This window comes from Xyrauchen texanus, chromosome 19 (genome assembly GCF_025860055.1).
Source record: "Xyrauchen texanus isolate HMW12.3.18 chromosome 19, RBS_HiC_50CHRs, whole genome shotgun sequence".
In the NCBI taxonomy this organism is placed as follows: domain Eukaryota; kingdom Metazoa; phylum Chordata; class Actinopteri; order Cypriniformes; family Catostomidae; genus Xyrauchen; species Xyrauchen texanus.
Window position 1 is genome coordinate 38498995 of NC_068294.1, and position 12022 is coordinate 38511016.

The 12022-nt window shown below is 37.0% G+C and overlaps 1 protein-coding gene across 5 annotated transcripts in view; it reads left to right on the forward strand.

The window, feature by feature from the left end:
- Positions 1-12022, forward strand: part of LOC127660006 (janus kinase and microtubule-interacting protein 1-like) — a 25892-nt gene continuing 13870 nt past the window's right edge. For all 5 annotated transcript variants that reach the window (XR_007972592.1, XM_052150043.1, XM_052150040.1 and 2 more), the window contains exons 1-9: positions 1-258; positions 2712-3206; positions 3956-4135; positions 4314-4427; positions 4787-4933; positions 5099-5248; positions 6790-6849; positions 8197-8325; positions 11624-11749. Coding sequence is in view for 4 of the 5 variants with exons in the window: in XM_052150043.1 (XP_052006003.1) it covers positions 124-258; positions 2712-3206; positions 3956-4135; positions 4314-4427; positions 4787-4933; positions 5099-5248; positions 6790-6849; positions 8197-8325; positions 11624-11749 (1536 nt within the window). In the remaining variant the exon portion in view is untranslated. The remainder of the gene's footprint in view (positions 259-2711; positions 3207-3955; positions 4136-4313; positions 4428-4786; positions 4934-5098; positions 5249-6789; positions 6850-8196; positions 8326-11623; positions 11750-12022) is intronic.

Consider the following 12022-nt stretch of genomic DNA (forward strand, 5'->3'; position numbering starts at 1 on the left):
GGCAGCTGAAGAAGAGCAAGATGATGGTGGCGGTGTGGTCTATTTCCAGTCTCAAAGAAAGTTTAGTTTGAGATTTGACTGTGGAAGTGTGGATTTGACTGGTAAATCATCCAACGCAGGAGGATGGCTGCGACCTCAGCCCCACCTCCCAAAAAGAGCAGAGGGAAACAGGAAATGGAGACTCTGCAGACAGCCAATGAAGAGCTGAAGAGCCGATTGAGTGACGTGCAGAATGAATTGCAGCAGGAGAGAGGCAAGGTAATGCCAACTTATTTACTATATTTAATGGGATAGTTCACCAAAAAACTCATGTTGTGTCAAACCTGTATGATTTTGTTTCTTCCATGGAACACCAAAATGAGAATGACAGCCTCAATTACCATTTAATTTCATTGTCTGGAAAAAAGATACCACTAAAGTGAGTGAATGGTGCCTGAGGATAACATTCTGCCTAACATCTGCTTTTGTGTTTCACAAAAGAATAAATGTCAAAAGGTTTTTGAAAGAACAAGAGGGTGAGTAAATGATTACAGAAAGTTTTTGTAATATGATCCCAGAAGAATTAGCTTGTGGAAATTAGTTCAGATATTCAAATGACGTAAACTTTGTTTTGGACATGGTAACAATAAATAGTAGAAACAGTGGAACTACAAAGAACCAAAGAGCTAATTGAATGCATTGCATAGTCACATTTCATTCCACCTCATCCTCCTCTCTCTCTCTCTCTCTCTCTCTCTCTCTCTCTCTCTCACTCACTTACTTTCTCTATTACACCTGGAGGTAACCAGATATTGATAAAATATGAAAATATTAGCAAATTGTGTTATATTTGTATATTATATGCACATGATTTACAGGGTTTCCACTTGAGGTAGACCAATATATTGGTTTTACTGATTAGTCTGTGCCAATAGTTGCTTTTTGGAACTAGAGATTATCTGCAAAAAGAAATGCTGATAGTTGTGCTATTTTATTTTATTTATTTTGTATTTTTTTTATTCCCCTGTTACCACCGCTGGAGTAGTCTACTGTTAGAGCAACTTGGTTATACAGTAAAACAATATTGACAATATTCATCAATATTTTTTTATCATAAATTCAATGCATATTTGTTTAATTTGATTAGTTAATCAGTGTTCTAAATTAGGGCTGCAACTAATGATTATTTTGATTATCGACTAATCTAACAATTATTCGACTATTCGGCCGATTATTGCAACAATTAATCATTAGCTCTTAACGGACTATTCTGCTTGTGCCTCGACTTAAAAGGATGTATTAAACATGCTTGCTAAAAATAGACAAAATCATCTTTTAAAAATATCTCTAAATAACTAAATGAGTATCTCTTTAATTCAGTAGAAAAATTCACTGCAAAAAATACTATTGTTATCAAGTGTTTTGTCTTGTTTTCCTTATAAAATTGTCTAAAAATCCTTAGAACAAGATTCATTTACTTAAGAAACAACATATAAGATATTTAGAAATGCTAAATATGCATTTCTTTTGTCGCTGTAAATACAAAATATACATATATTCAAGATCTATTCTCTAAAGGCAAGTCTAAATATCATATATGCTGTTTCTCAGGTAAATGCCTACTTTTTAAGGATGTTTTGACATTTTTAAATATTTGTATTTTTAATATTATATTCAACATTTTCAGATAACATTTTTTTTCTTCTTCAGTATATAGCTGCTAAAGTGAATATATGTTGTTTTAAAGGAGTTTTAGATATTTTTATTGGAAAACAAGCAAAAAACAAACAAATTAAAAGCGTATTTTGTTGCAGTGTATTAATGAGGCGAAGACTACCCACTCTCACCTTATTGTTCAGTTCAATCCATCTTTAACTCTTTCTTATTAATAAAGCTGTGTATTGCTAATTTTCTTCACGATAAGAAATGCACAGTGACACATATATTATGATTCATTAAGTCACGAGCCATCACGTTATAATCTAGCTTCAGCAAGTGTGCACACTCGAGGGACCAGCATCCCCACGATAGAGTGTGCATTAGCTGGGCACAGTTTCAATCTCTCCCCCTTAGATCGGGATATTCACGCAACTCATAGAAGAGGCGCTGACTGCACAGAGAAATATAGTCTTGAAAGATAATGCAATAAATAGTATATATATATCTATTTACACCCTTTTCACCACCCTAGATGTTGGTTTCGGCAAAATCCACTATTGGCCGTCCTCTAGTTTCCACAGTCATGGAAAACCTGGAAACATCAGGGAGAACTAGAAAAAAAAGGTTTGTCAAGACAAATGATCTTGAACTCTTGATGGTTATATAGGCCTCATGCAGTTTTAATATTTGGGCAGTTTGAACAGAGATTTGAAGATTGAATGTTATATATTCATTGTGTATTTTGAAGAGATTTGAGAGATAAAAGAAAGGTTTGAAATTTGATGTTTAAACATTTCTCGTGAAGTTTGAAGATTTATGCAGTGTGAAGAGATATTTGAAGTTTAAATTGTATATATGCCGTGTGTTGCTAATATAGCAACTATTTTGGTATTTTAAAAAGATTTGAAGAATAAAGCTGAAATATTCTTTGAGTAGTTTGAATACTTGGGCAGTTTAAAGAAAGATTTGAGTGTAGTGTAAGGTGTAGTGGTTAGGGCGTTATTGGTTGTTGCTGTTTCTTTTTGGACTCGTTTAATTAAATAGATCAATGTACACTCTTTGTCTCTACCTAGGTGGGTAAATTGCGAGAACGCTTGCAAGAGTTGCGGGCACAGCGTGAGACAGAAAACCACAAGCACTCGGTCTCTCTTACTGAACTCCGCGTCAAACTCCATGAGGAAAAGCAGAGGGAGGTGGCGGGTGCGCGAGAGAGTCTGTCCCGGCAGCACGAGGCCGAGCTGGCCCGGGCGGCACGCCTCAGAGAGACCGAACTGGCTCGACTGCAGGCACTGGTATGTGTGTTACGGGACGGAGCCAGCAGCGAACTACGGAACGCGCTGAAAGAGGAGGCGCGAGAGGAGGCCCGCAGGAGCTATGAGGCAGAGAAACTCAGGCTCACACAGGAGCTGCAGGAGACGAAGATATCACGGCGACAGGCTGAAGAGGCACTGGCCAATGCCATGCAGGCAGACAGGGCCAAAGCTGCTGATCTCAGAGCTGCCCATCAATCTCACCAGGAAGAGATTCAGAGAATCAAACGAGAGAGTGAGAGAGAAATCAGGAGACTGGTAAGATGGATAAATAAAATGGAAATGGAAAATGAATTTACAAGGACAAAAACCCCAAACAAGTCCACCACACACCACTGTGCCATGTCCCAATTCTCATACTATGCACTAAAAATACAATAAATCAGTGTTAGGTAAGTTAATTAAAAGTAATCCATTACACATTTACAATTACTTCAATACAAATTGTAATCAGTTTACTTAACTATTTTCTTTATCAAAATAGTAAACAGTATATTATCTGTAATTATCTTTTTACACTACTTTTGACAAAGTAATTAGATTACAGTAACTAATGTACTTTGTAATCGGATTACACCCAATACTGCAGACAAAACATACTGTACTTTTGAGTGAGTTTTAAGGTAGAGTAAATAACACGTATATAATAATATCACAAACCCCTTTGCCGTGTACTGTACTGTGTTAGCATCTACCTAAATGTATTACATTCAATTCATTATTATTTGTAGGTTCATACATTTGAAAACTGCTGTGCCAGCTTCGGCCTAGCATTCCTCAAACTGAACTGACATAATTTTGGGTTTTGGGACACCTTGGGACACACTTATTTTAACCTTGCATACTATTTAGGATGGATATTCTGAAAATTCTGATGCAGCTATACTTTTTAAATATAGAACAGCATGAAATTAAATCATTTCTACATAATAGCCCACTTTTAGAATGTTACAGGTTGGTCAAATGTCCCACAAAATCATGTTTAGTCTGAAGCATGTTTGTGTCAGATGGAGGAGTTGAAGGGCAGAGATCGTATGGTGCAGTCACTGGAAAAAGAGCTCAGCGTGCAGGCGGGACAGACAAAGCGGCTGTTGCTGCAGAGAGAGGAATCGGAGCGACATCACTGGAGTCCAAAGAGAGAAGTTGCGCCTTCCCTTGGGGAGAACACTGACTCTGTCATCAACCAGGTAAGTTATGTCCACATTTGATCAGGAACAGCTAACTAAAAGCTTTTATATCATTCAGGAACATTAGCTTTTATTAGAGCATGACAAACATGTCAGAGACCTTTTCCTGCACGACATGCAAACAAACGCTAATGTATTACAGTACCACACTCAATCAAGTTTATCCATGTGTTTATAGGAAATGGATGAGAGGGATGTGCGCAGATTTCAGCTGAAGATCGCGGAGCTGCAGGCAGTCATCAGAAAACTAGAAGACAGAAATACATTACTCTCAGATGAGAGGAATGAACTGGTGCATAAACACACACATGAACTTAGGCCATGTACACACACTTAAATTAATATTCAAAATATCCAGAATGAGATTCACTTTATCCAGCAGGATATTTTAATCCTTTTAATCCTAGAATACTATTGGATATTGTGGATATAATAAGTGTTATGTTTTCTTGCTGCCTAAACATTTAAATTAAATGTCAAGTGGTGATATAGGTTTTCCGATCTTATTGGTAACCGTAAGAGTCTTATTGTGTAATGTTGAAATTAATAGGAAAATACCCATGGTAGAAATCCCAATAGGAACCTGAACAAAGGGCTTTGTTTAAGTTAAAGCAACCAGCTTGAATGTAGATCGGTCTCTCTCTGTTTTAGCTTAAACGTGTGCGAGAGACAGACGGAGAGATGAAGCCACTTATGGAGAAGAATAAACGGTTGCATAAAAAGACTGATGAACTTCAGCAGACTCTACAGCGCATGGAGGACAAACTGAAGACGCTCAGCAGAGAGAACGCCGAAATGGTGGGAGACCATATGAAACTGCTTGCACAACTTACTTCTGTAATGAGCTGCATTTCCAAGTGAAACAAGAGGGAAATAATGTAATGTAACATGCCATTAAACATGTACTGCACAGCAAACAACAAACAGACACTAAAAATTTAAAACACTTTGTGTTGCTGTTAGAAGGAGAAATCTCAGCAGAACTGCCAGCAGGATGTGCTGAAGAGGCACAGCTCTCTAACGGACCTCAGTCATGCCCACGAGCAACAGGAAGTGGAGTATCTCCGCCTCCAAATCAGTGAGCAGTGCGGCGTTATTGAGGAGCTCACGCAGGTTCGTTTCCGTGACTTCACACCTACTGTGTTGATATCGGCAATGTAAGAAAGCCCTCGTCAGAGTTAAACAAACAGTAATATTCAGTTGGTAATAATGTAGAGCGGGACTTGATTTTATTCCTCAGGATTTGATTGGCTTGTAGATATAGGCTGTGATATTATTGGTTAATATTATTTTTACCTGCTCATGCGGCTTTGGTTAAACATTTAACATTAAAAAAAAATTCAAGTGTGGATAAATGAAGTACCGGTACATTAAGATTTTATTCTTTTCAATAACGCTCGCTAATGAATTGTGCACAGAGAAAAAAAACTGAAAATAAGTAGTTAATTCTTTTGTCATGTTGTCTAAATATATAGCCATCTTTTTATTCAGTCTTCTAAAACTTGTGTTTGTGTCTGTCAGTGTGTGTTTGTGTGTAATTATTCTCTAATAGGTAATTATTTGTGTTTGTTTAATCAGCACTGTCATTGTTCATTTGTTTGTTTACTTCATTAAGAAGAGGCCTAATTAGAAATTAATCACGCCTGTTCATGTGCGCCATGATGCCACATGCCGTTATTCCATTTGATGCAGCCAAAACAAATAAAACCTTAATTGTAAAAAAGTATTTAACTTTTAAATTTGTAATTGTGGAGCAACATAGATTTTATTTTGAGTTTTATTCAATTTTGTATATTAAACCTTTTTATATTAAACATTTTACCATAAATCTTTTGTTTACAAAAAAAAATACTGGGGTGGTACCATTTTTCAGTAGTGGTAATATCTTTTTATACACCATAATATTCAAAAACCCTAGTATTTACATTTTACATGGGATACCAAAATACCATGATGCTACCATGTGTCCAGACAATGTGGTATTGCATTGGTACTAAATAAAGAAAAAGAACGGAGTGACTATTTGCATCAGGTGTAAATAGCACCTGCCACACAGCGGGGCTATTTGCACTCCAATAGTCTGGGCTAAACACTGAAATTACATTCAAACTGCGCCCCTAAGTGTCACTTTAATAGCGTAGTATGTAAAGATGTTGTGGATGAGTTTTTATCAAGCGGACATCTCGGGTTCGATCCCCCCTTTGTCCACTTTTTCCTATCCTATTCATAAAATGAATATAAAGGTTGATTTTTGTATTTATATATTTGTGTATAAGTTTGATGCGTGTAAAATGAACCATGCATTTACTTTAGTAATATTGTTGTAAGCATGCTTTTTGGGCATAGTTTTAATGCAATTAACCATAGTGTTACTACAGTAATATGGTGTTAATATAGTAACCATATTTAATTTTGTGGTTTACTATGATTTTATGACAAAATACCATGGTGAGACTATGGTTACTGTAGTGAAACCATGGTCATTTTTTGTAAGGTAAGGTTAGGGTTAGATTTAGGGGTATAGGGTGTCTGTGGGACCTCAGTGTGACTTTAAATGGTTTACTCAACAATGAATGCGTGGTGTGTGTGTGTGAGTGTGTTCTGTGTTGTGTAAGAGCTCAATGGTTTGATGTGATGTGTGCTTGTGTTTTCAGGAGCGAGACAGACTGATGATCAACAAAAAGAACAGGCGGAAAAACATCAAACTGCCCAAGGTGAGCTAAGTAAAATCACACCGTCTCTTGTTTCACCATCTCTCGCTTTTCAGTCTTAAGAGCATGTTTTAAGGAAGTTTTGCTTGGCTTACGTCATCTTTATGGACACACACTCACTGTCTTGTCACTAAGCAACTGTCTCCTTTGAGAAGTGTGTGTGCTGGTTACTCAGGTGCTGTAATTGGCCTCTCGAGACCTCTGAGTCAAGCCAAGTTCTTTAATTTCCCTCATTTTTTTGTTTTGTTTATCATTCATTCTCAAGCTTAATGTCATTTGAACAGATTCTTTTGTTTCTTTTCATTTTTTTTTGTTTTTAAATTGTTACTTGGCCAAAAGGTTACCATCAGTCATCAAAACATAAAAAAACTATTGTATTTTTAAAACACAGACCTAAAATTTTATAAGTCACAATATGGAGAAAGCAATACATGAATATGCTGGAATATGAGAATTCTTCTTCCATTTACCATCAGTTTGTACAGAAGTTAGGTAAATCTGACAAAATCTCCCTTTTGGGAACATGTGTGGATGTCCTCATATGTAAAAATAAATGATATTAAATAATGCTTTTTAATTTAAAAAATGGCAACAAAAAAAAAAAGTGGTTCATCTGTAAGAAATGTAATTAGCTTTTTATAAAAACAGTAGAAGTCTATGCTCTGTCCTCATTTAGATATCTAGGTGTGCGTGTGTGTTCTCTAGTGCTGTGAGGTGGGGTTTAGTTGTGCGTTCTCCAGAACTGTTGCTAAGGGGAGGAGTCTGTGAACTTCACTATAAACTTGTGCTCTAGAGAAATATCATACATTACCATTAAAAAGACCATAACGTACACATAGTTCTTTAGTTTGAACCCTTGTTTACTGTGGACACTGGAGAACACGATGAAGATGCTAATTGAAGAAATTATTTTGGAGCTCTTCTTAACAGTTTTTTGAGATTTTGGGGGGATTTTTACAAGGACAAACCCCAGACCATGACACTGGACTGAGGATCATCTATGGACACAAGCACACGTGCAGTATGACAGAATATTTCCTGCTGGTGCTGTATCTCTCCATGTTCCTGTGTCTGTGTGCTCTGGTGTGTCTGTATTTCTCTGGCTGTCAGGAGATGACCTACAAACACGATGGTTAGTGCTAATCATACAGCACTCATAGAGTGCGCAAAGGGCAGTCAAACATGTAATTGAGTGGTGACCACAGTTGTTGTTGATCCTCATCCACTTTCATTGTATGGAAGAGAACAACTTTGACAATATGCTAAATATTTCCATTTGTGATTCTCAGAAGGTATTACAGGTATTTTTTCATGTGCTTTATTCTGAACTTATGGTTTTCTGTCTTTCAGAGGCATGTTGTGGAGACATATTTTGGATTTGATGAGGAATCGGTTGATTCTGAGACATCATCTTTGACATCATATAACACAGACCGCACAGATCACACCCCTGCCACACCAGAAGAGGATCTTGAAGATGTGCGTAATTATTTCTTAAATAACATTTAACACTAACTAAAACACTGTCAATACTATTAACTCAAAAGAGCCTCAACTGCATCCAAATCAAATGCCCCAGTTACACTCTTGGCCTTATTTGCTACTCTTAACCATTATTAAGTCAACATCTCTTGTGCTTTCTATGAATTTTCCGTTCTACTCTAATTTAAAAAAATATATATAAATCATATTATATATACTTTTTACTGTATATAAATCATCATCATCATCATTAACACTCTTAAATTCCTACTGTGTATTTCTCAAACAGTTTTTGGCAATAAATGCCAAATGAATGAAATTATTCGCTTTACAGGGAGAGTGTAAATCGATTTTTTGAAATGTTTAATTTAATGCATTAATTTGACATTTGGCTTGTTATTTGGTCAATTGAAGTTAAGTGTTGTGCTTAAGGGAACATGATGGGGAATCTCAGCCGTTCTTGAGTTATAAGTGGCTCCCCATCTGGATGTTGTTTACTCATATCGAGTGATACTTAATGAGGAACAGGATTGTGAGTGAGTCATTTAGCACACTGTGAAGACAGTTCCCATAACAGTGTGTTCTAGTACTCTTGAATTTGTTGTCCTTCTTCAAATATACTTTGCTCATTTAAAAATAAGGAACAACTTTTATTTTATTTTAGATTAGTGACATTTACTTAAACGGGTCATGTCATGCTTTTAGTTTTTTTACTTAGAGTGGCAAGAAATGTTTTGTGAACCCTTTGGAATTAACTGCATTTATATATACATTTGTCTTAAAATCTGGTATGATCTACATATAAGTTACAATAATTAAACACAATCTGTTTGAACTAATAACACACTTGAGGTGGACCATGCCTCGCAAAAAAGAGATCTCAGAAGACCTACGATCAAGAATTGTTGCTTTGTATAAATCTGGATAGGATTACAAAGTTATCTGAAGAGCTTAGATATTCATCTGTCCACAGTTCTATAAATGGAGATGAATTGGTACTATGGCTACTCTCCCTAGAAGTGGCCGTCCAGACAAAATGACTCAAAGGGTACACCGCAGAATGCTCAGTGAGGTAAAAAATAACCCTAAAGTGACAGCTAAAGACTTGAAGGAATCGTTGTAACTGGTTTACATCTCAGTTCATGAGTCTACTATACATAAAACATTAAACAGGTATGGTGTCCATGGCAGGACACCACGAAGGAAGCCACTGCTTTCCAACAAAAACATTGCTGCACTCCTGAAGTTTGCCAAAGATCACCTTGACACTCCACAATGCAACAGGGGAAATGTTTTGTTGACTGATGAAACTAAGTTTGAATTGTTTGGGAAGAACACACAGCGCTACGTATGGTGTAAAAAGGGCACCACATACCAACATGAAAACATCATCCCAACGGTGAAGTACGGTGGAGGAAGCATTATGATCTAGGGCTGCTTTGGGGCCCGGAATGCTTGCCATCATCAAGAGAAAAAAGAATTCCCAAGGTTCTCAAGATATCCTAGAGGATAATGTCAGGGTGGATGTGTTTAAAGTTAATCCACTACAGAATGGCTTCAAAAAAAGAAAATCCACCTATTGGAGTGGCCCAGTTAGAGCCCAGACCTTAACCCAATAGAGATAGTGTGGAATGACCTCAAGAGAGCCGTTCACTTCAGACATCCTAAGACTATGGTTGCAGAATGGTCCAAAATTCCTTCTGAGTGTTGTGCAGGTCTAATCCGCAGCTACTGGAAACACCTGGTTGATGTTATGGCTGCCACAGGAGGATCGACCAGTTATTATGTCAAAGAATTCACTTTTTTCACAGCAGTGTGAATATTTAATGGAATGTGTTCAATGAAGACATGAAATATTGTAAATGTTTGTCTATACTTGTAACTTTGAAGATGAGATTATAGTTTATGACCAATTAATGCAGAAAAACAGCTAATTCCAAAGGGTTCACATACTTTTTCATGCCACTGTCATTTATTATTTCTCTTGGGGATCACTTATAATGTTACAAAAGGTGTTTCCACAAAAAACAGTCATAATATAGTAGTGATGTGCACGAAGCCAAATACCTTATTCGGAAAGGCACGAATAATGTCTTCAAAACAAATAACGAATTCTACCAAATAATAGAAACATATTCTTCGGACTGATTATGCAACAACAAGCACAGGGATAGGGCAATATTTTTAATAAACAATTTGATAGCGAGAGAGACACGTGGCCACTATGTGTGTGTCTGTGTGTTTAAGTTGATCTAAGATGATTTATGTCATTTAAGCGTTTTGCTGACTGCTAAGCCGGTTCTCACCAGCTCCTTGCCCATCCTTACCCTTTACATAAGAGTAACACCTTCAGAGTTTGAGTATATCAGACGCTCTATCAGTTTACAGCTACGATTAATATGTTGTGGAGGCGGGGCTGTTCAAATTATACATTGTGAGCTCACAATGTAGCCCATTTCAAAACGAGTTGTTTTTGCATAGTAGAAAAAATAAATGCTGTTTTCAGACTGGAGAGGAAGTATTGAGTTCTGAAACTTACAGTATGTTTGTATAGTACAATGACCTCCTATATGTCAAGATAATAAGGAAAATGTGATTCATCATGACATGACCATTTTAATGCTTTGTTTTATTGTTAGTTCATTATAGTCATGGACACTTTACAAATTTCCTGGAAGGAATGCTTATCACAAGGAGGATGACCTCCTCAAGAAGGGGAACTACACTTAACAATGGACACCTTTTTTAATAATCAGTACTTAAAAAATTACTATTCTTTTGTCATTTACGCCTCCTTTGGTTTCTTCTATGAAACACAAAACAAAGACATTTTGAAGACTATTTACTGTGCTTCTGAAGACTAACTATATAGAGAATGAGACATATTAAATGCTTGTATTGTGCTTTTTATATCCTTTGTGGAGCTTGTCAGCCCTTTGTTAAAGCTAGGGTGTGTAATCCAGAGATGCTAGCAGTGAGCAAGCTAGCTTTGAAAGCATAGAGCCCGCCCACGCTTCAGTGGTGTCTCCAAAGCTTCAAAAAGTTGCATGGTGGTATGCAAATAGAAATTGACAGACAGGAAGGACATCCTATCATTACATTCAGACTGAATGCAATGATTGGTCGATCATTTTTTTAGTCCTGTCCCTTCCACAGAAACATCATTTTAATTTTGGGGTGAACTATTGTTTTAAAGTGTGAATTAAATTGTTCACCTTTTATTTGCACTCCTACTTACTAGGTCAGAATTGTAATGAAAAAGTATGATGTATTGGATTCCATTTGTTATTTGCAGGGCTTTTCCCGGGAGGAGGCAGAGTTGCGTTTTCGTCAGCTAACGCGAGAGTACCAAGCGCTGCAGCGAGCATACGCCCTTCTGCAGGAGACCATGGGGCCCCTGGACCCTGAAAGACACTGCAGGGTGAGGGCCCATGATGCCAAGCCCACAGACGCATGCTTAACCTCACCAACACTGGACATTCTGAAAGATTCTTCTCTTGCAAACATGTTTGACTTCCCACATCTGTATCTAACCACCACAATGTTTTCACAATAAAATTCTCAACACTTACAAGCAATTCTCAAGCCCTTTTCAGAATCTCCTTTTCCCACTCTGGAATTTTATTCAGATATTCCGATCAAAGCAGCAGTCTAGCAAGCATGGCCGAAACTTCCTGCCTCAAAAACCAAAATT